Source organism: Neophocaena asiaeorientalis, unplaced genomic scaffold (assembly GCF_003031525.2).
Source record: "Neophocaena asiaeorientalis asiaeorientalis breed wild unplaced genomic scaffold, Neophocaena_asiaeorientalis_V1.1 scaffold347, whole genome shotgun sequence".
NCBI lineage: Eukaryota > Metazoa > Chordata > Mammalia > Artiodactyla > Phocoenidae > Neophocaena > Neophocaena asiaeorientalis.
The window spans coordinates 732606-756261 of NW_020171818.1; the positions used below are offsets into that span (position 1 = coordinate 732606).

At 33.5% G+C, this 23656-nt stretch overlaps 1 protein-coding gene across 4 annotated transcripts in view; it reads right to left on the reverse strand.

Annotated features, from left to right (window-relative positions):
• Positions 1-23656, reverse strand: part of CDC42BPA (CDC42 binding protein kinase alpha) — a 306002-nt gene that overhangs the window by 37993 nt on the left and 244353 nt on the right. For 3 of the 4 annotated variants that reach the window (XM_024739069.1, XM_024739060.1, XM_024739076.1), the window contains 4 exons: positions 22982-23087; positions 22406-22554; positions 20849-20940; positions 18391-18467 (listed from right to left, as the gene is read on the reverse strand). In XM_024739069.1, the coding sequence (XP_024594837.1) occupies positions 18391-18467; positions 20849-20940; positions 22406-22554; positions 22982-23087 (424 nt within the window). Of the gene's footprint in view, positions 1-2414; positions 2520-17277; positions 17326-18390; positions 18468-20848; positions 20941-22405; positions 22555-22981; positions 23088-23656 lie in introns of all 4 variants that reach the window. The other variant, XM_024739083.1, reaches the window with a different exon arrangement.

Here is a 23656-nt window from a genome sequence, read left to right on the forward strand (position 1 = left end):
CTATAAATTCAAATCCAATCAAAAGCTTTACATGGAAACTACAAGCTGAACCTAAAAATCATACGTAAAAACTAAAGAGTCAAGAAGTAAAGGAAGAAGAACAAGGTATGTGGGAGTGGCTGATCATACCAGGTATCAGGAATTATTTTAAGGCTACAATAATTAAGACAATGTGATGTCGGTACAGGAATAGACAAAAAGAACAATGAAAGAGAACAGAGAATCCCAGACAGAAAGAACAATGAAAGAGAACAGAGAATCCCCAAACAGACCCATTTATATAAAGCAGAGATAGATTTACAAATCAATGGGGGAAATATAGGAGAGTTGGTGGTTCATACAAGAAAAACATTTGAACTCCATTTCTCATAATACATAACAACAAATTTCAGTTTGATCAAAGCCCTAAACATGTAAAAGCAAAATTTAAAAACTTTTAGAAGAAAATATGGAAGAAAATCTTTATAACTGCTGCATAGGGAAGAACTGTTTTAAAAAGACATAAAAAGCAGAAGTCATAAGAGACTGACAAATATGGCTACTTTAAAATAAAAACTGTTGCAAGACAAAAAGATACGACAAATAAAATTTTAAAATAAGCCACAGACTGGAAGAAAATATTTGCAATGCATATAGCCAGCTAGGAATTAGTATCCGGAATAAATAAAGAACAATTACAAAACAAGTGGAAAAATAATTCAATAGAACAACAGACAAAAAGACATGAACAGGCAAATCATCAATGGTCAATAAACATATAAAAAGATGTTGAATAACACTTGAAATCAGAGAAATGCAAATTAAAACAAAAATGCCACTCTATACCCATCAAATAGACAAAAGTTAATGTCTGACAGTACCAAGGGCTGGAAGGATGTGGGGTAATAGGGAACTCACTCACACACACACTGCTGGTGGGAGTGAAAACGGGTCCAACCACTGTGGAAAATAATTTGACAAGATCTAGTTAAAGCTGAAAATGCATATTCCACACAACCCAATAATTCCACTTCTAGGTATATATGTGAACAAACTCTGCACGTTTGCAAAAGCAGATAGCTATTAGGATGTTCACTTCAGCAGCGACTGTAATAACAGAAAACTGGAAACAACCTAAATATCCAACAACAGGAGAATGGATAAATAGTTGTGGTATATTCATACAATGAAATATTATGCAACAGTTATAATGAATGAACTAAGTAGACATGTATCCGTATAAGATGCAGATAACCTTTGTATAAAATTTAAATATACAACAAACACTATTATGTATTGTTTATGGATGCAAATGAAGTAAACATGTAAAAGTAAGGAAGAAAGGGAGTATGCCAATTTCAGGGTATTTAGATATGTCTGGAAAAGGAGAGGGGGAATGGTAAGGGAAGGTTATTTCAACTGTCAGGAATATTTTCTTTCTTTTTAATACAAATTTTGGGGCAAAATGTTCATATATGTTAAATCTGTGGATGGTGGTTATGTGGGTATTTATAATATTATTTTCTGTATGCTTTAAATATTCTAACATTAAAATAAAAATGCATAAACTCAAAATATTAAAACAATGAAAATCTAAAATCAGAGGGTATCATCAACTTAACCAAGCAGTCTATCACAGGGTTGGAAAAAACCAAGTCAGAATCTGACTACAACTCAAACTTCACTTCAGACAGCTTTCAAAATGGGACTGTCTGCTTCTATTGGAAAACTAGACACAGCTCTGTCTGATGACCAAATGGGAAACAAGGGAGCCATGTCAGAATTGTGAAGCTTGAGTAACCAGAACTGCATCTGAGGCAGGATAGCATTAACTGAGGAATAATACATCCTCTGACTTGTTGACAAAGGTGGCCAGTTGGCTGTTTTAAACCATTTACTTACATAAGGTGCAAACACAACACTGTTTTCGCGCTATTAAAAGGCATGATTTAAGTATTAAAAGGTTGGATGCCTATTGCTGATTAACAGAATAAACTATTCAGCTGCCAGCAGTGGCAATTTTCAGTTCTATTTATGAAGTAACAGTTATGTCATATCTTATTAGGATTAGAAGAATTAAAGTATGAGAATGGCACCTGACACTGCCATGTGTCCACAGAGTTTTTATCTGATAATTCCAAAATTCACACAACTCTGTCCTCTGTTCTATATAGCTCTCTACTTAAGATAAAGACTACTTTAAAATTAAATAAAATTTCTGTCTATTTTGGGTTGAAGTTGGGGGGACCATTTTTTACTTCAGTTTTATAATCCTATCTATATTATCAGTCAAATGTAATGATCTTCAATATACTGTGACTTATTACACAATACATTTGATTAAAAGAAGAGAGTCAGATTTCACTTGTTTTTGCAAGTCCCTCTTTCCTGACACAAGTGAAAAGTTGGGGAGCAAGACTGCTCCAGTGAGGCACCTTAACTGGCTCAGCTTCACTAGATGTGGAAGGAGATGTGGACCTTGACTGGATGTAAAACTTGACGTTCGGATTCCGTACATATGTGTTCTCAACGGGATCAGTCTAGGAAAATAAGTCAGGAAAAACAAAAACCCAAGAAATCACTTTTAAACAATGTGCAGCTCTTAGTAAATTTCTGTAAGGCATGATCACGATAACATTCTTGAGAAAGGAGAATAACAAACGTTAGTTTGAATATTCACATTAGGGATGTGTCATTATACAAAAACATAACCACTAGCTTTAAACAAAGGTCAAGATAACAGTAGTTAACAAATGCTCCAATCTTCACCACTGATCTCTTACTTCGAGCTACTGTGTGTTTTTCACTTGTATTCCACAAAATAAATCATACATGTGAAATAAATGCAGAGTACTTAATAGAAATATGTACTGCAGATTACAAATAAGTTTGTCCTTGATAAGAATGAAATTTGGTCCTCTACGAGGCGTTAGTTGAAAGTAAAAGAAGCAAACCTATCAGCTTTGTCACTAAATTAAATTCTCTTTTTGTTTTGCAGCAGCAGAAATACTGGCACTTATACTCAGCCGCACCTTCTGACCAAGTATTTTTAGAAACTGAAGATGCTTCGGGTTAAAATTTAGCATAAAAGATCCTATGGAACACACTGATCAATGATATATATTCAGTTTGGCAATATTCAAAATTACCAGGATTGGGTTTTTTAAATGAAAAGCAATGAAGACAACCTGGGAAGGTTAGGGAATTTGTTTCAAGTATGTTGTGCAGCAAGAACAATGCTGAGGTCAGCATTTATTGTAAATCAGCATTTACTGATTTACAAAATCAATAAAATGAGTAATCAGCTTAAGGATTTTAAACACGTACTAAAAAGGTTTTTAAAAAATTTTTTTCTCTATTATTATTATGGTTACTATTTTAGGGACTGGCTAGTGGGCTGGCAAATACTGGAGTAGCCCTCTGCTGGTGCCCACCTGTGACCTCCCTTGGTGGTGGGCATGGGCAGGTATTCCGGCAAACCGCAAGGCAAGACTTTGGTGGGACCGACTAAGATGGCCGGCAGCCAGGCCTTAAACCTTTAGCTACTGGATTCGGGAGAAACGGGGACAGGAAGGATCTCAGTAAGGGCATCTAGGGGACCTGGAGTAGCAGCTATGTACTAACAGCTAGGAGAGTATTTCATATTTTAAAACCGAACCATTGAACCGACGCATCCCAGCTGTATGTCAGCTCTGTGTGTGTGATGTGGATAATTTCATAAAACTAGTATGCCTTATGAGGTGGGAGAGCCAGGCCTGAATCTCATCTCTTGACTCCAAATTCAGGACTCTTTTTTGTTGTACCAAGGCAACTCCACAGTAGAGACAGTCAAAGTAATTTAGTGATCATGGAGACTGACAATGAACTTTGCTCAGGAACAGGAGAGTAAAAGAAAGAAGAAAATGGGATTCCAGTCAAATTTTACCTAGTTCACAATTTTACTGGGGGACAGCCATGGAGAAGGTTATCAGTTCAAATTGTTAATCTGAAATATGACCCTAGGTTGGGAATAAGGCAAAATGTCTTTTATTTTCTAAAAATCTACTTCTGGTTTCCCTAAGTTTATATAAGTTGCAAGCTGAATAAAAAGTCCATGGGGGAGTAGGTTCGATTAAAATGGAATTCATAAGCAATACTGATACATTTTACACTAATAAGAATTTTAAAACTGACTCAAATAATCAAGTTAATGATCTCATAAAGTTTTAAAGAAGTGTCCAAATAGAGGATTTGCTACTTGTAAAAAAATTGGATTATTTTAAGAAAATTTAACGTTCTGACCTGTCACACAAAAGCCTTTAGCCCACAGATTAATTAAAAGACATAAAATCAGAAGTTCCTGTGTGAAGGACAGTGCTGTATTTAAAAAAGGTGATAATGAGAATTCAGAAACAATTTGGTTCCATTTTACTTGAAGCAGATTTTAAAATAAGACAGTGATTCTCAACTTTCTGAGAGGAGCAAATTTAATACAGCAAATATAGTGGCTTTGTACCTCTGGGTCCAATTACTTTAAAAATTCTTCAAAAATGAGAAAGGCAAGACATTGCTGCTCCCAATAGTACTGGCTGAAATTTTAAAGCAGGCTTGCTCTTTGTGCCATATGGACACATACTGACAGAAGTTGAACACACTGTTTTATATACTTTCCTGTGCTGAAATTAGAATATACCACCTTAAGCCATTTTGCCAATATGTGCTCTAAAGGGGGGCTCACATCATGAAAACTGTCAAACCTAAAAATCAAGTTGATCATTAAAACATTTACTAGCATGTTTCATGACCCTATAAAAATGTGACATTATGACAGTTTGATATTGGCAAAGAAAAGAAACACTATCACAGTTTAATCTGTGATTACACAAATCAGTGACTCTTAAGGAATGACTGAGGCTTTTAGCACATACCTCTTGGCCCTTCTGAAGAATTACTGGCATTATAAATCTTTTTCTCCTAAAAAATTTTTACTCATCAATGAAATGAAAGAAAATAATAGAAATGAGAACAGATTTTAAAATGATTTTCTTAGCTGAAGGAGATTAAAACTGGCTTTTCAGAAGTGGAAAACATTTAAATGTTAAAAATAACCCATCCTAATTATAGTAAAATAGAATAATGAAAATTTCCACACTAGCTTTTTGGAGCTTTATGCTCTTAAAGTAAAATTAATTCCAGAGATTAAACAAAATCAAGACAGTTTTGTTGAACAAAATTCAAAGTAAGAAATATTGAAATAATATTTTGAGATGGCATTAACTGACCTTATTAAAGAGTTGAACTATGCCATTTACAATGATGCTGTGATTTCAAAAAAACCATGCATGTATAAGTGAAGTTTAAAAATTACCACTTTATTTTCCAAGTGTGTTTCTCATAAAGACAAGGACACAAAAATTTGGTAAAGATAAATAAACTCATGGCAAGAAAGTCTTGAATATCAAACTATAAAAAACATTCGCAGGTCTTTTAAGAGACTCTAGTAGAAGCTAATAGCTAATTAGATTAATAGATTTTAATATTTCATTTCCTTTCTGGATTACTACCAGTATAAACAATATCTCAAAAGAGGTTACCAGTAACAAGAAAAATACAGTATCACTTACATATTCTCTTCATCAAAGTGTTAACCCCAACACAACTATGGTTTTCAAGATGTTATTAATTTTATCTATAATTACATGCTTACCAATGCGTTTATAATTAATTTGTAATTCCAGTTACTAAAAAGCAATTAATTTTACTAAACTTTCAGAATACTCAATGACTATATGCCAGTATTTACAGATACCCTAAAATTAATTTTAATAATTAATTGGCAATGATTCAGATATAAAAATGACAGCAAAGCAATTGATTAATAGTATATTAGTTACTTTTACCTTTGAAACAAACATAATCACTAATATTATATTAAAGCCAAGGAAGTTAAAAGTTCTTTGTATTATAAAAAAATTACAGCATTAAATGTACGCAATGACTTGAATTAATAATGCAGGAAAAGCTAATAAATACGATATACATCAATAGCAGAGATATCTTAATTCATAATTGGGTTTATGATTATAGAAAGAATAATAAAATAGGGGAAATAATAAGGAACAATAGCTAATATTAATTGGACAGTATATTTTGATATAATCCAAAGGAAGGTCTTGGAAACAAATCTTAACTGAATAGTATAAGCAATTCACTCAATATTTATAAGCTGCCGTCTACTGAGAAAAATAAGAAACCTCTTCATGTACATGTGATTTTTTTCTGTTTTTTGATTAACTGATTCTTTTTCTAAGTAAACATACTTTAAGGAGTTATTCCGATGAATAGGTATTAGAAACATCTACTCTAATGTCAGTTTTACTTACTGCTCGGGAAAAAAAAAGCAGAAAAACTGAATCTCAGTGTATTGTCCATAATGCATAACACTGTCATGTAAAAAGTCCATAATGTTTCCTGAATCTATTAGGACTTCTCTAATGAATAAACCACGAAATGTATTTTTAGAGCAGTATGGTATTATAAAATAGAAAAGTTTTTTTCCACCGTGGCTCACATCTGATTTTCAGATGACCCACTGATCAAGAATTTCTCAAATTATGCAATATGGCCTTCTTATAAATAACAAAAGGATCAAAAACTACTTATCTTGAACATGTATCAATGGGTCTTTTCTACTCCAAAAATAATTATAGATTTGAACAAGTACAAATAGCAAAACATTCATATAAGAAACCTGGTTTTAAAATAAAAAGATACCAACACTTGATACGAATTTGATATAGATTAAAAAATGGCTTACATCTAACATGTTGTTTTATACTGGTAAATAAAAAACTCTAAGTTAACAGAAAAAAATCCAGTTTTCATCAATTTTCTTTATCCTGTAGCTGGGAGTATTTTAGAAACAAGTGGCAGGTAATCCAATTTTTTAACGTTCAGAAACACTTTATAACTCAAGCTTTTAGTGATATAGTTATTTCTGTTAATTGTTCTTTTGATTAAAAAACAATATTGGACATTGTCTATATCATTTGGACAACAGTTAAATACATTTTATCATTCTAAAACAAATAATAAATTACTGAAGTTTATGACTAGTAAATGTAATCTTACTAGTTACAAATAATATAACTTGTTTCTCTTTATGAAAATTTCTCCTTATTTTCAATTTATTGATTTGAATATCTACTCTGGAGAATTTACACATGTTCTAAGAAAACACAAAAGAAAGTCCAGCCACAAGTTGGCTATTTACAATTTCTGCTTTAAATTCTGAAGGAATAATCTAATAGATACTCAGTGTTTCTCACTATTAATGAAAACACTATGAACCTTTTCATAACCATCTGTATTCAGACATTAATAGTGATATTAATAACAAATCTTTCTTACACTATGATTAATAACGCCACTTAAAAAGAGCATTATTTAAATTGTAAATGAGGCTTTAGAGCACATGGGAAATACAAATATATACCTCATTTATATGATAGTTCATTCAGAGAATTTTAAATTTATGAAAGTATTGTACATTTCTTGTCTAAAAACACAGTATGTAACATAAAATTGTACGCCACTGTTAGATTCAAGGCCACTATTAGGAATGGTAACTATTTGTGTCCTGCTGTTTTCATGGATGTCCCCAGGGACTATTAAAGTCCCTCACTATTCTATGTTTCTATTTAACTGTTGAATAATTGGTAATTCTTCAGTCATCTCCCTCACAGACATCACCACTTGTAAGTGGCTGACTTCTTATCTGTCAAATAATACAGGAAAAATTAAAGGAAGCCTGGAAAGCAAATTATCAAGCCTATCACATCTGCATTTAAAAAAATCATATGTAATTATAAGTCATTAGGCTCTGGTCAAGTGTGACTTATTTATATCCTATAGAATAAAAATGTAGACTAAACAGCAGGGGTCTTATAACAGCTATTTCCCTCAAAATTTTTTCCTATTTAAATAAAGACTCACAGAAATGTTCTGGGTGGTCAAAGCCCCTAGAAGTCTACAAGGTAAGAGACATAACTAATCTATGATAAATTTAACCAGAAAAACAAAATCTCTCTGAATGATAAATTTGTTGAAAAGCAAACAGATAAAAATGTAGTCAATCCACAGGCTAATGATTTGAACCTAATATAACTGGGCACACAACACCTTGGTCTTCCCTTCTAGAGGTTATATGATACCAATGAACATATATTCAGATTGGATAAATCCAAATACCCAATGGTTTTAACTCTCTACAAATGTCAAAATAATAAATAAGTCAGTCGACCAGAAATCCTTTCATAAACTTCATTAATTAATGAGATATCAGTTGAAGTCGAAGTTCTACTGGCCATACCACTGGTATCTGAAACTGCTTATTCATTGTTCAACAGTAGTTTGAAAACATGTGCTATATTAGGGTTAATCGTGTTCATTTTACAATCAACCCTCCATCACACCAGAGAGATAAGAGTACAGGAAGCAGTGGGTCACTCTATTGCTTACCATGCCTTCCATAAACCAGATAATTCCCTGATTTAGAACTTTCCCAGTCTGAAATTCTGGATTTAAGGTGTTGATCAATACCAATGATCATGAAGCCGACAAGCAGAAATTTTAAATTTGCATCTATCACAGATTTTCCTTTTTAATGGTGTTATTTACATTGCATATAAAAACCAGAGCAAACAGTGTCAGCTAGCTTCTCAACTAGTGAGTTTGAATGTGTGTATATTGGTGTTCGGGTGGAGGCTGCTTTACAAAAATTTGAGACCTTTTCACAAACAGATTCCCCACTCTGGGCACATCAGAATCTTGCAGGATAGAGGTAGAGAGGTAGTGTCTGGCCCATTTCAGATTGAGAAACACTGAACTAGCCTTAGCATAGGAAGATGTTTATAGCTTGTTATCAATACATGTATAAAGAATGCTAAATTTTTTTTTAAATCTTGGAAATATCTTAGAATATAAATGATTTATTACCAACATCATTGCCTCAAAACTCTAAATACAAGATATTTGGGAATATAACTTAGAGCTACATTAAAAAAATCTATCAAAGGTTTCTCCAGAACTGATTTACATAAAATTATAATCAGTAAGATCTATACCTTATCCCAAATCTTTTTTGAATTTTGCATAATATGAATTATCAAGTTTTCTTTCTACGTAATTAAAATTTCTAAGAATCTCCACATAATTGCTAACATCAGATTATTTAGAAACTCATTTACTTTGTTTGTGACCAATTTAGAAAGCATACTTTAGGATCACTCTTTTACCCAATCAAAATAAAAAAGATACCTTATAATTTTAGTAGTTTGGTTACAGAAATTTATATGAACATTCCTAAAGCTTTGCGGCCAAAGCCAAAAAAGAAAAAAAAAAAAAAAAAAAAAAAAAAAAAAAAAAAAAAAAAGTACAGAAAAGCAGAGTAGCAATAGCAGGAGCAGCAGCACAAAGCATGCAATAAATGTAATAATACACCACAAAAACATCAGCGTGTACTGCAACCACAGGCAAAAAGGATAAGAGACAGGGGTAGAGGGCATCGGGCTGGGCACACAAGTGCAACAGTCTCTTACACGTCTGCCTTTGCTAGCTGGAGTACAGGATGGAGAGCGCTTCAACAAAGAAAGGAGAATACTACGTTACAAATATTTACACACATGACTCTCAATGACTAATACTGTATTAACAGACAAAGTATATAAACATACATATAAAGACACATTTTTGATAGGTTGAAAGTACATGTATTTTCAGGAAAAACTGGAAGACAGGAGAGTAAAGAAACAGTTCCTCAGGCTAGGGCTAAGAGTGGTAATAAAGTTTTCATTGGACCTTGCACAGTCACCCACCAAATAATGCTCCATCAAGCTCTGGCCAGTTTCTTGGCTGGACAGGTTGGCAGTGGCAACTTGAAATGGGAGCACAAAAAGGTCTAAATAACTCTGATTTAGTGCTAGTAAGCATTTAACACAATATTTAATTAACTAGTCTTGCTTCAGACATTTATCTACCAAATTCTTGCTCTTTTCAAAGATGACTCTTTTCAATGATAAGAGCTAAATTAGGCCTGCAGAACTACTGATGTTCAATTAAAACAAAAAGTAACTTCAACAATATTGTCCATCCTGACTAGGCATTAGGCTTAATCAAAAGAGGCACTTTCACCTTTCTGACATTAAAGAATTAAGTAATTCAGAAAAAGTAACAATGAGTAATTATATAGAAATATTTTTCAAGTTTTTGAAATTTATGATGCTCAAGTAATAGAGTTTCACAAATATATACCATCTCTACTCAGGCGATTTCCTATATTCAGTTGAACCTGACATTTACTGAGTGTTTACAATATGTCAGGTACTTAAAAGATAAAGTGGGTATGGCAGTTCACAGACTGGTGGTGGAGACATCATGCCATCAACAAGGTGGCAAATGCTATAATAAGGGCATGTACGAAGTCTGTATGGGAACCTGGAGGAGGGATGCACAAGATTTTTATGGGGACCTAGAGGAGGGAATTTATAACCTGAGTCTATAGGAGTTACAGAAGATTTCAGAGAAAACCTCAAGGATAAGAAACATCACCCAAGATGATCAGTTTTACTCGTACAATAGCTCTGACGGATTGGTACACAGGAACTATTATTTCTTTCTGTAGGAAACTGGGATGGAAGGTGACTTAAACACTGTGTCCCAAAGAGTTAACAAGCAAACCAGGATTAGAAAGTCTGCAGATTTCTCAACAGGTTCTTCTTAGTCCAGTGAGTCTTCCGTTATGGTGGAGGCTAAAGTCTCAGGTTCAAACCTGGTTATATTCCTTCAGTGATTAATAGGAAGTATCTGTCTCCCTCCACACTCCCCCAAACCAAACAACCAAACATTAAATAACTCAACCCTCAACCCTTCCTCTAACATTTAATCTCTCCCTTCTCTTCCTTAATAATGATAATAGCTAACCTTTATCATGTGTAAAATACATACACATACTTTTCAAAGTACTTTGCGTTTATTAACTTTTTTAATCCTCATAGAAGGATTAATATAAGGTAGGTATTATGATCCCAATTTTAAACATGAAGAAAACAGATTAACTTGCAACAGGTAACAAAACTGGTAAGTGGTAGAACTAGGATTCAAACCTTCTCAGTCAGACTTCTCAAGATGGTATACTATCACTGTCTCTACTGCCTAGCCTCTCAACTCACTTCTCAGTACTGTACCATTTGGCTTCTGCTTTGATCGCCCTAATGAAATGCTGATAGGATCAGTAGCTCCTGTTTGTCCTACGGTACCAGATATCTCCGGTTGTACCTGAGGCTGCTGACCTCTTAAAACTCTGTACTCCCTTAGTTTTCGAGAAACGACACTTTGCTGAACCATCCCCTGTGACCACTGCCCCTCCTTCTCTTACGGGAGTCCTATGCCTCCACACCCTTCTCAATGTGAGAGATCCCAGCTCTCTGTTCTGACTTACTACTTTTCTCTTGCTACAATCTCTCCCTGGGAGATCTCAATCTACTTTCAACTATGTTGATCATTCCCAGATTTCTACTGCTAGTTCACTCCTTTTCCTTAACCTTCTGACTCATCTAGAAAACTATCTGCTGGACATTTCCACATGGATGTCCCTCAGGCACCTCAAACTTAACTTGTCCAAAAGGAAACTGGTCACCTTTCTCCTCTGTTAAGGCTTTTAATAATTATTACATATAGGACTGATTAAATCTAAGCTCCATAATATCTCCTTTATATTCCCATGATATGCAGTCCACATCTTTTATTATTGTACCTCTCCCATTGGTGTTGTAATTATTTAGATGTTTGTCTTTTCCATCAGACTCAGATCCTTAAGGGCCGGAAATACTGTATTATGCTTAGCATAAAGCTTGTAAATTTTAAAATTCTTCGTAAATATTGAATGAACCCTTCTGAAATTCTACAATATTTAACCTAAATATTTCTTATGGCATTTACCATTTTCTACTTCACATAATACATTAACTGTGTATTTTTTTCTAATAATAAGATAAGCATTTTGAGGTCTCCTTCTAAGTCTGATTTATCTTAGCATCTACCACTGTGCACAGCAGAGTACCACACGTGTAAGAAGTGGTAAAACATAGAGAAACCCTTAGTTTTTGGCTATCCATACTCCTAAAGTCTAGGGTATGTTAAAACCATGAGAAAGAGCATGAATAGCTCAAAATAAACTATATTTCCACTATACCAAAAACAAGTCAGAATGTCTCTCAAAACTCTCTTTGCATCGGAAGGACAACAAGTTTTCTAAGTTGGCATTTAGTATCACTAAGCTAAGAGTGATACTAAATCACCATTGTAATAATGTTCTTCTCCAGGTGGCTACCTAGAAATCAGACCATTTTTATATTTTCAATAGAAAAGAGCAAATTACACTTTCCGGACGGCATAATTAGAGGAAAACACACACACTCTTATACATACCCACACATACCATGGTTTTCTATAAACACTGAAACTGATCTTATAGCAAGCATTGGAAACCAGTACATTTTCTTAATATGCAATCATATACCTTTTTTATTTTAATTTTTTTTCATATACCTTTTTATATCTAGGTCTATAAATTCCCACCAAAACTTTAAGGCTGATTATGGAAGGTAAGCATGGTAAGCAGAAACCAAAAGAAGCAATTTATCTTGTGGACACAGAATTTGGCTAACAGATTTTAAGGTTCAGTTAATGCATTCCAGAGGTCTTATTTAATAAAATAGCAAAGAGGTAAAAGACTATGTAGTCATGGTTCTTTCCTCTAGTTACCCAAATATATTATTGATATAATATATGATATATAACATATAATATAACATACTACCTAAATTAGAGAAGAATTGCATATGTCAATCTTCTGAAGTGTAAGAGTTTCAAGTCAGGTTGTGCTTAACGTGTGGAAGTTTTAAAAAACAAGTATTAAAGGAGGAAATTATAGAAATGTCATAATTTCTCAGAAGGATCTAGGCCTAGCTTTGGTCATAGGATTAAAAACTCTTTACAATGCATGTTTTAGAAATTTGTCTTCCATTGATTCTCACGTGTGATCAACTTTTCCCAGATACAGCTAAACCTATGCTGCCAAGCCCAGATTTCTGTGATGGGTTATGACAGAATATGAAAGAACCTAGGAGGGAGCACAGTGTTAAAGGCAAGACATAAATGAAGGAACCTAGGAGCCAGGACTGAAATTAAATATTTTGGGACATCTTAGTAAGCTTCTATATGAGGCCAAAACCAAGAGTAGAACTCAGCTTGCCAATACTCCCAGGCTACTCTTCTCTTAATAGGCCAGAATGCAAGAAAAGAATACGATATTAGGAGTACTGGACAGTTGGACTAAAGGTACCATCTCTATTCCTTTATGACTGACCTTTATATTCTAGAGCTTTAATTCCTTGATTTACTCTCTTCCTCAGTACACTAGAGTAAGACAACCTCCAAAAATCAAGCTGACACATTCGCATTTGCCAGATAAATGGGCAAATTCCATTTTTGTGAACTTAGGCTAAATGAACAGAGTACAGAACTGTAATTTAATAAAACTCAGAACTTACCTAGCACGTGTTTCATATACATGACAATATATTTATCAAATATAAACAGCCACTCATTCATTTATATAACTATAACTAGTATTCCTTGAATATAGTCAAGTCAAGCATTTTGGGGGTTCACTTGAGAAGGAGAAAATGAACTCAACAGAATGGGAAGTTCCTGTAAGCTTAGTCCGATGATCCCTGGTTCTGCTACCATAGGAATGAAGGGAACAGATGGGAGAAAACTTAAGCTGCTGAGCTCCATTTGCTCCCCCCATCTGTAACCTGCAGGATGACGCTGGGCCTAATATGCAGTATCACAGGCAGTCTAGGACTGGGCACGTGGGGTTGAGAAGAAAGATAAGGGTAAAAGAGGAAATCATTTCCACAGCAGAAAGGATCCTGGTATCTGTTCAACTGCTATCTCAGTAACTCACATGGGAGTGCCTTACCCAAGGGACCACTAATCAAAATGGTCTCAGTTTCTCTCAAAATTAACTCACCCCCCACCCCCTTTTATCTGCCCTAAAGAATGCCACGTAACCCTTTTGTCAACACGTCCCTATTACTCCAAAGACTGAGAATCCTAAAAAGTCACTCTCACTAATGGAAGAGTAACCTATCTACTAGTGGGAGTGCTGTGGTAAATAATTACTAAAACCACTGGACTAAAGATCTTCTAAGGTTCTCTTCTCCTTGAAAAGTCTATTATTCTACATGTGGAACTGCAAACGCTGAGTTACAGAAGCAGAATGTTGAGAATGTATTCTGCTGTGCCTGAGTCAGAGGGAAGGAGGGACTGGTGTTACATATACTCTTTCTCTTCTGTCAAGAGTTGTCTAAACAGCGTATCTTAAGAGGAAAGCATCTTGTTCCGAACGTCTTCCCATATTGCCCCAAATCCTAGCATTCATCTGAATTTTGAATAACAGGCAAAACATAGTGAGGAAAACTTAGAGGTAGGAGAGTGATTAGGTGTACTATTTAAGTAAAAGAATTATAGTTCTAATAGGCCTGTGTGGGAGGGTTAAGGAAAAAACTAGAAGGTAATTTTCGGGGAGGGGCGGCACTGGTGATAAAGCTCTGAAGAATCTGAGGGCAGTATGAGGGCACTAGGTTACTGGGGGCAGATGGAGAAGGTCAATGATGTGTGGACACAAAAGAAAACTTCATTTGTGCAATTTTGCTTAAAACTAACCTTATTCCCTCCTATACCTACAAATTTCACTGCAATTCAACTTTAGGTCTTCAACATAATCTTTTCCTTTTCTATAGCAATGAGATTGAAAACAGAAAAGAATGAGCAGAGGATGTGTCCTGTGGATTAGTTAAGAGATGGAGTCTACTTAGTATAGAGCACAGTCACATATTTCAAACGTCACGCACAACAACGTAACTAGTTTGGGCACAAAGAACAATCAAGATTTATTTTAATCCTTAAGCATCCACATGCCTAAGAGAAAGGAAGCTACAGAACTTGAGTTTTATACTAAGTATCTTGGATGCTGAACCCAAGCATGCCAAAGATTGAATACCATTGTTCAAAATGACATTCTATTATGACTGGGAGGGTGAAACGGATGATAATGCTGGGAAGGGTGGTCACAGTTACAGACTATGAAGGGAAATAAGAGGTTTATGCCATAAAGTATGAATTAAGAATACAAAGTATTTTTTTAAACGGGTGACACGTAAAAAGCATTTGCAGTGGTAATGTGATTCAACAGGAGGAAAGCGTAACGATGCATATTGGTGGTAAGCGGAAGGCTGAGTGGTGAAGAGCTACTAAGGAAGTACTTAAGTGAAACTGAATTTGTGGACAAGAAAGGACGCTGAAGAGAACACAGCAATGGAGGGGAACTGGCCTATTAAGAGTAAGGAAATAATAACCAGTATTACTGAGGGTATTACATATGTTGTTTCTTTAAATTCTCCAACAACCGCATGAGATTAGTACCATTACTATCCTTGTTTGTCTGATGAGCAAGCCAGTGCACAGAAAGGTTAGATAACTTGCTCCAAATTATATACCTAGAAAGTGGCAGAGGCAGGATTTGAATCAGCTTAGGTGCTTAAGCAGTAAATTGAGAGGAAAGTGCTCAGGAAGCAAATGAGAAAAAACCATGCCCTTGAAGAGCTGGAGCCTGAATCATAAACATTCAGCAGCCTCTGTGAACTTAGTTCTGGTTTACTTTATAATAGGAGTTCCTCTGTACTACTTTACAATTTACATGTATGTCTGAACTGTATCTGTACTGGGTAATAGTGGGTGAAGGGTAAGAAAGGGTACTTCTAGAGGAAAAGTAAAAGTGGGAAACAGACACTACAGCTGGGTGGTGGCAGAAGACAGCATATGAGAGCAGAGATGAGACAGGAGTGGGCTGAGATGTGCTTCTGCTGAGAAGAGCTAACCTATTTACCAAAATACATACTACTCCTGTGTTGTACATTCAAAGATTTTTGTGGGAGAAAAAGGGATGTGGAGAAGAGTTTATTAGAAAGAAAAATGAAAATGGTCTTCTAGGAGAAAGGACAACTAAAATATTTGTTCAAACTTCCTTCCCATTCTTTTTAAGGTGAATGTTATCTGTATGGAAATACCATACTGAGTATTTTAGAATAGTAAAATATACATCAGATTATAACATCAAATATTATTGTACATCAAGAGTTCTCTTTTTATCACAATGCAGAATTAGCTAGTTTAATTATTTGTCTCAAGAATAATAAAATAGTTTCCATTTAGAATGGAAAGGTGCACACTTTGGTATAAATATTTCAAAGAAATAAAAAATCACTTAAAAATATAGATCAGGAGTTTTCTTTAGTAGAAAATTATGCTTAATACTCTCCTCAATATAAGAATATAGTTAACAAAACACAAAAAATAAAACATTTAAAGAATTTCCCCTGGTTTAAAAATAGTTATATGCACAATATTTGCATTTGAACCCATTTTATTTCCAAATTTCCGTAAAGATAGAATGTTCAACGGGATAATACAATGCTTTACAACAAGAATTATTGTGCCATTTAATGTGGATTAGAGAGAATGTATATGTCAGGTATTTCTGTAAAGAGAGGAACACTATACATTAGGAACTTCTAAATTAATAAATCTATACAATTAATTTAAGAGAGAAAATGATAATGCAGTTAATTTATAGTGAATGTAGTGCATATATTAACTAAAATCATTTTTTACATTAGAAGAGAAATTCTGTCGGCATTAAAAATTGATCTGTACTCGATTATTGTGTCATGATAAAATCTACTGGAAGAGTTAATAAAACGTGTCACTTGTTCTGATTCTACCACCAGGGGTTTACTTTTAACTAACATATAAACTAAATAGTAAAGTGCTGAAAAGAAAAGGGGAATATGAAATAGAAATTGCCATGAAAAACAAAAATGAGCAATTACTTATATCTATATCTCTATAGTGACAATAATCAAATAAGCATTCCAGTCTTCAGAATTGTTGCAAAGCATGGAAATATAGAGATTCTCTGATGGACAACACATTTTTAAAAGTACATTTTTACTTTATTATATTTAATAATGATAACTCTTCATTGTGTTTAAAGTAAGAAAGAAGCACATTTTGGCTCACAAATTATCAAGTGTGATATTTCTAAAACTGACTGCATTACTAGGTAAATTCTTCATATCAATTCACTGATCTCTTTTACTGAAGGATGCATTGGTTTGAAAATCAAAGACTTACGTCATCCAAAAAATCAATCAGTGAAGATGAGGAAGAAGAAAAGGAATCCTATTTAACGAATACAGCAATAAAAAAATAGAAAAAATGGATGAAGCAATTTAATAGGAAATAATAAATCAAAAATTTTATAAAACAATTGAAAGGCAAATGACATTAATTCAAATAAATAAATGAGAAAAGCAGTCACTGTCATTGTTTCTCAAGAAACGTAGAAATTCATTAATTACTTTTTAAAGAGTGATTCGGTTTTCCTTTCCCAAAAGAATGAAATACAATTCATATACTGTGCTCAAAATGTATTAAGCTGAAGCTCATTAATAATCAAATTAAATGGAAGCACTCCAGAAGGTAACAACTAAAAGTAAGCAACAGAATCTCTGCCTCTAATCGTTCCTGCTAGAATGTAAGCTTCTTGAGGGGCAGGACTTTGTCAATTTGGTCACTACTGTATCTCCAGCACCTAGAACAGTGCCTTGCACAGAGACATACGATTATTTGTTGATTAAGATATAATCACTAACTTAAGTTTTCTGACATAAAAATATACTTCATATCTTATTTTTTTTTCTAGCAAAGAATTTAAGTACCAAAGAATGACAGAGTCATATAATCACTATTTCATTATAATGGAGTGTGCCAAATAAAGTCTATGTAATACTTTTAACAAAAAGCATTCTTTTGGTATACTTCTAAAAAACTGAATTGATTTGGAACTAGAACCAGCATTGCCCTATTGTGAGCTCTGAAATTTTCACTTGTTTTTTACTGTGGCTCTATGCTTTGGAGAAAAAAGAAAAGTGTCAAAATTATTTAAAGTCAGGATTTGTTCTGCACTTACTGTTCCTCAGGGAAAGAGATGAAATTTCTTTTAAATCTTATCAACGACCCTCTTATTTAGATCTTTCTTAGATTTTTCTTAAACACAAGAAAAGTTTATGATTAAAGTTTCCATAACATTGCAGAACATATTCCTTTCCTAATACACTTTTGTTTATATAAGATTCTAGGTCCTCTTATATGGGATGCAATAAAGGTTTTATTGCAAATAAATTTTAAATCACAAAGTAAATTTTAAATTGACTGCAGAGGATATATGAAAAGTTTAATACTTACTTCAAATTGATCCAGAGCATCGGTAGGCGTATTCAAAAATGCCAAGAAAGAATGCTGTGAGTCTTGGTGCTCTATACCTAGAAGACAGCAGCAACTTTTTTTAAAACTAGAACAATTAAAACTAATTTTCATGGATAACCTTTCCTGTCTGAATCTATTAAAAAGCTGCTCACAAACTACTGTATTTTAAAACCAATTAACATCATTAACTCCACATACTTAAAAAACTAAAATACATTAATGTTTCTTGGAATATCACTCAATAGTTAAATTATATCAGACTCCATGAAATACTTGTTTCTTGACTTATTTGAGTTCCTGAATTTCTTTTCCTACACAGTACACTGTAAGAAGCACATTAAATCTTTTGGTACTCTTGAGAAAAATTTTAAAATAGGACCCTGGTTACGTCTGATTTTTCTAAGGTAATCTATCACCAAACAAGGTTTCCTTTTTGAAATACTCTCATCAAGCATATAGTATATATTAATATAAATAATCTTTTATTTAAAAATGCAGTGATACAACAAACTTATTTAATTATGAAAAAACTTTTGCTAAGGCCTCAATCTGATTTCATTTACTGTTTTATTGACAAAAATTGCATGAAATTAAAAAATTTTGTCTGAGAAAAACTAGGGTTGGTGAATGAGGACTCCAAACCCTAGCTTTTCTCAGGCAAATTAAAAAAAATTCACTCATACCTCTTGGCTATGGTATTAACTTTAAATACATGATTTCCAAATTAATTCTTAAAATACACATAATGATAAATACTGGGGAGGAAAAGGAGAAACAACCAACACACATTTTTGATCTCCATAGCGTTTTAGGAACTGATATCAACTGATATCAAATTATGTGCTTTTTGAATTACTCTCTAATAATATACCATAGTTGCCAGATAAGGCAGTATGTTCAGAAATTCATTCCATCAATGAATATTTATTGAGAGTCTTTTATTTGCCAAACCCTGTCTAGATACTGGATATATAATAGTAAATAAAGCAGGAAAACAAAATCCTTGCCCTCATTATATAAACATTACATTGTATTATTTAAGTAGACTATTATGTTACAACATATAGTGAAATTTTATTATTCTGCAAGGCTCAAAATCCAAATATAAAACCATAGTCATAGGTTAGCCTGCAATGTGATAAACGATTTCTTCTTTCGCAAGTTTAGATCTACTTTAAAATGATGCAATCAATGCCAACTGGTGTGTTATAGTAAGTCATACTCTTCACTGGTCTCTTTTCTATACAAATTGCCTTTAGGGCCACAGGTCCTCCATGTCTTATATATTCTTTTTCCTCTACTCACTAAATAACACAGCTCCTTCCACTCTTCACACATAAAAATTAAGCTTGATTCTCATTTTAGCATGATGCTTTGTACTCCTAATCTGAGTTCCTAATTCACTTTTTCTGGGTTCCTTCCTTCCTTCTTGCTCACTAGGAAATTCAATCAACAAAAATTTATCTACTACTTTTAATGGCTTTTTCATGTTAACTCCTTTGTGTGATTACCCTCTTTCTGCCACAATTTTAAAAGCAGATGCGGAGACCCAACCAGCTTTACGTCACTGTGTGTCACAGGACTGCGAAATGATAAGGCAGCACATAAGTACAACACAGAGCCTATTAACTAGTTCAGTATTCAGTCAGGAATACTGTCAGGAAAATGAATTTTTAACAACTATATATAAGAGATCCTTTCATTAAGATAATAACATTCTGAATTTTAAAAAATTAAATCTTCACATTCTTAATGCCCATGTTATGGAAAGAACGTTGAAGTTCATGTAATAAAGCTACCAAGCACTCTGAGTTACTTTTTACATTAATGAAAAAATGCTCAAGTAATGTTTTCAAGAAAATGGGAATAAATCCTGGAAAATCCCACAGGGCAAGCACTTTGAGTATCAAACATGGAAGAAGACACCGAAATGCCCAAATAATTCTTTGTCACTGAGTTGTCTTTCTAATACTGGATTAGGTTAATCTTTAGTTATTTCATACATTATTTCATCAACTACCCTGAGAGTGAATCCCCTATAACGTTTGAGAATAGTATAAAGTATATGATAAAAACAAATTTTTCCAATCATAAAAATATTCTTCATGATATAGTCCATGGTCCTGAAAAAACAGTCAAATTTATGGCACAGTGAGTTTTCTGTTAAGAAATCTTTAAACAATGCATATCAAGTAAAACAAAATGACTCAGGAGACTTGTCTACCAAATATGTGTGTGTGTGTGTGTGTGTGTGTGTGTGTGTGTGTGTGTGTGTGCTCGCGCGTGCGTGCGCCATATACACATACATCTATAAATGAGTGCCAGAACTGTGTATGTGAACAATTCTCCTGCCTACACAGTAGGCTGATTCTTGTATAATAAAATGTATTCATAACAGAACAGTAAGTCCTGGTTGATGCAAAACACGTTCCCATACCCTTTTCAGATCTAAGCTCTTCAGTGTCCTTTATCAGTTGTTCAATTTCTGATAGCAGTTCCAAGTTCTTCTTCTCTGAATCTTTTAGTTTACTTAAGGGAAAAAAAGGAAAAGTGTCATTATTTATATTGTTGGTTAGTGAGCCACCATGTATGTAGTTGAACTTAATTGGTTTAAATGTCAGTCATGATAAAGTAGGGAATTGAAAACTACTACAGGAAGGACAAATCTAGCCTGTCATCTATGCTTGCGTAAATAAAGATTTACTGGAACACAGTCAGGCTCATTCATTTATATGCTGTCTATGGCTGCTTTTGTACTCAACAGCAGACAGAAGCTATATGGCTTACAAGCCCCAAAGTATTTATTATCTTTCCTTTTATAGAAAAGTTGCTGGCTCTGAGCTACATTATTAAATTAAAAAATGTCATAAAATCAAAGGTTAATTTTAGAATTGTTAGACTTCTTTCATAGAGAACCATGAAAGTGACTAAACTTGTAATTTTCAGTTTGACTCACATTCCTGATTTATGAACAAATGTGTAAATTTATATGTCCTAAGCATAAGCAGAAAGATCACACTTATTCCAAATTACAATACAGAGAATGACATTTAGCAGTTCTTTATGTTGGGATCAATTCATATTCTCCAAAAACAGTTTTTTTTCCATTTTCAATGTTACACTAGCACATTTCAGTAAAACATACTTAATTTATGATTGGATAATTCATAGCAAGAGCTTATAATTCAACTGGGGTGCTTCATACCATTAAAAACCGAATTTATGGGACTATATTTCTTTTCATGCTGAATGCCTTTGCAACATTTGGTATTCTGAGCACCAAATGGATTTTTCTATTTACATTTTGATTTGCAACATGAACTTTCTACTGTTCCTCTATATCACCTTATTCCTCTATAACTTATTCTTGAACCAATCCAATTACGAGTTTCCTTTTATCATTTATTTATTCAGAGTATGATTTGTTCTACTGTTGTGATAAGAATGGAGGGAATGTATTCATTAGCTAACTGTCCTGGACCTGTGGGGGATACACTTTTTTTAATACATAACATGAAAGAAAGGATAATTTAAGTATATTCTACCCTTAAGAAATTTACCATCACTTGAAACTTCATTTGTAAAAAAACCTATGGTAGAGGCCAGAATTTTCAGATGACTATAGTTTGTTCTGACTCTATGCTGCAATTTTATACTAATGTGATATTCTTGAACAAAAGATTATTTTGGATTTAACAGAATAAAATTTGAGAGTGAATTTTACAAATAAGGGGAAAAGTAAATAACAGAATATTAATTAGTACTATTAATTCCACTTTAAGGACAAGTCAGAAACAAAGCTGTATTAAAACTGCATCACTGCACACAAGGCCTAAAATCATCAATTCATTTTCAAATATTCATAGTTTTTTTCTGGTCATCACTTAAAAAAAAAAGGTATAGACAGGTAGGAAACTAAACTTGTAACTTCTCTCCAGAAACTTCTGGACCAAATTAGAAATCACTCTAGTGGGACTATATTATTCAGTCTTACCATTCTGTTATGATGTTAGATGCTTTAACTTTATTCAGCTCTTCTTGGATGGCCTGCTTAGCTCTTATTTCTGCATCCAGGGCTGACTGCAACTCCAGTCTAGCTGACATATCCAGTTTTGCGAAACGACGCATTTTCCAGGGCATATCCTATGAAATAATATGACCGCGTTTTTAGCTCCATTCGATTTTATCTTTAACATTTAAGTTTAGTAATATAAGTGAATTTGGAAACTACTTAAAAGAATTATCTTTCCCTAAGTAAAGAATTTAAAAGAACTATTACTTGTGAAAATATATTATTTTTCATTAAATTCAGAAAAACTGTAGACTCACATTATAAGTGCATTTATTTTTTATGGTTATTACCATTAATGGCTAGCCACACAAATTATAGTTAAGCAGCTATGTATTATAATTTCCTAAACTGGAAAAACGTTGAATGATTCCTCATGAAAATCTTTACAGTAGGCAAAGCCTAGACAAACTGATGTAAGTACTCAGATTTATTACAGTGTTTGCTGAGCCTTCCCACCGACTGATATAATAAGCCTGCTTGCTAAATGGCAGAGCTTACTGTTGCTCGGGTACCCAAGCTGGAGTTTCTTAAAGCTTCCAATTCTTCAGTCATTTTAGAAGCTAAGGCCTGAAGATATCCTCGTGCATCCTTTTCATCACTGACCCTAGAATACATGCAAATAAAGACAGAGATCAAGTACCAAAGTAAAACAGAAAACTTCAGTGAGATATATATTACTTTAAAGCATCATAAAGAAATAAGTGAAAAGTGACAGAAATTAAAAATGTTCTTAATATCTTCTTTTAAAGGTCTACCACAGCACTACTGTCAACAAGTGGGAAATGGTTTATTGAACTGTTCAGTTATTTACAGATAAAGGTGGCCATGTTTAGAAAGGTCCAAGTCATACATATCTGATAAATCAGTAAAACTTCACCCTTGAGCCACAGAATACTCTTTTAATCTAACATTAAACATACACACACACACACACACACATACACTCACATGACTTCTAAAGAATATTAAGATTTATTATTAGATTCCATTTTTTATCTTATGAAAACACAACACACCCTTCTTAAAACTGAAGTACACTAAAGTTAGAAAGTTTTAAGTAGAATATTTTGTAAAAAACAAAAATTCTGTGTTGTAATAAAGCTCTTTTGTTTTCTAAAATGGTCAATGATATAACAAAGAGAAAAGATGAAAGTCTACAGAAACTCATTTTCT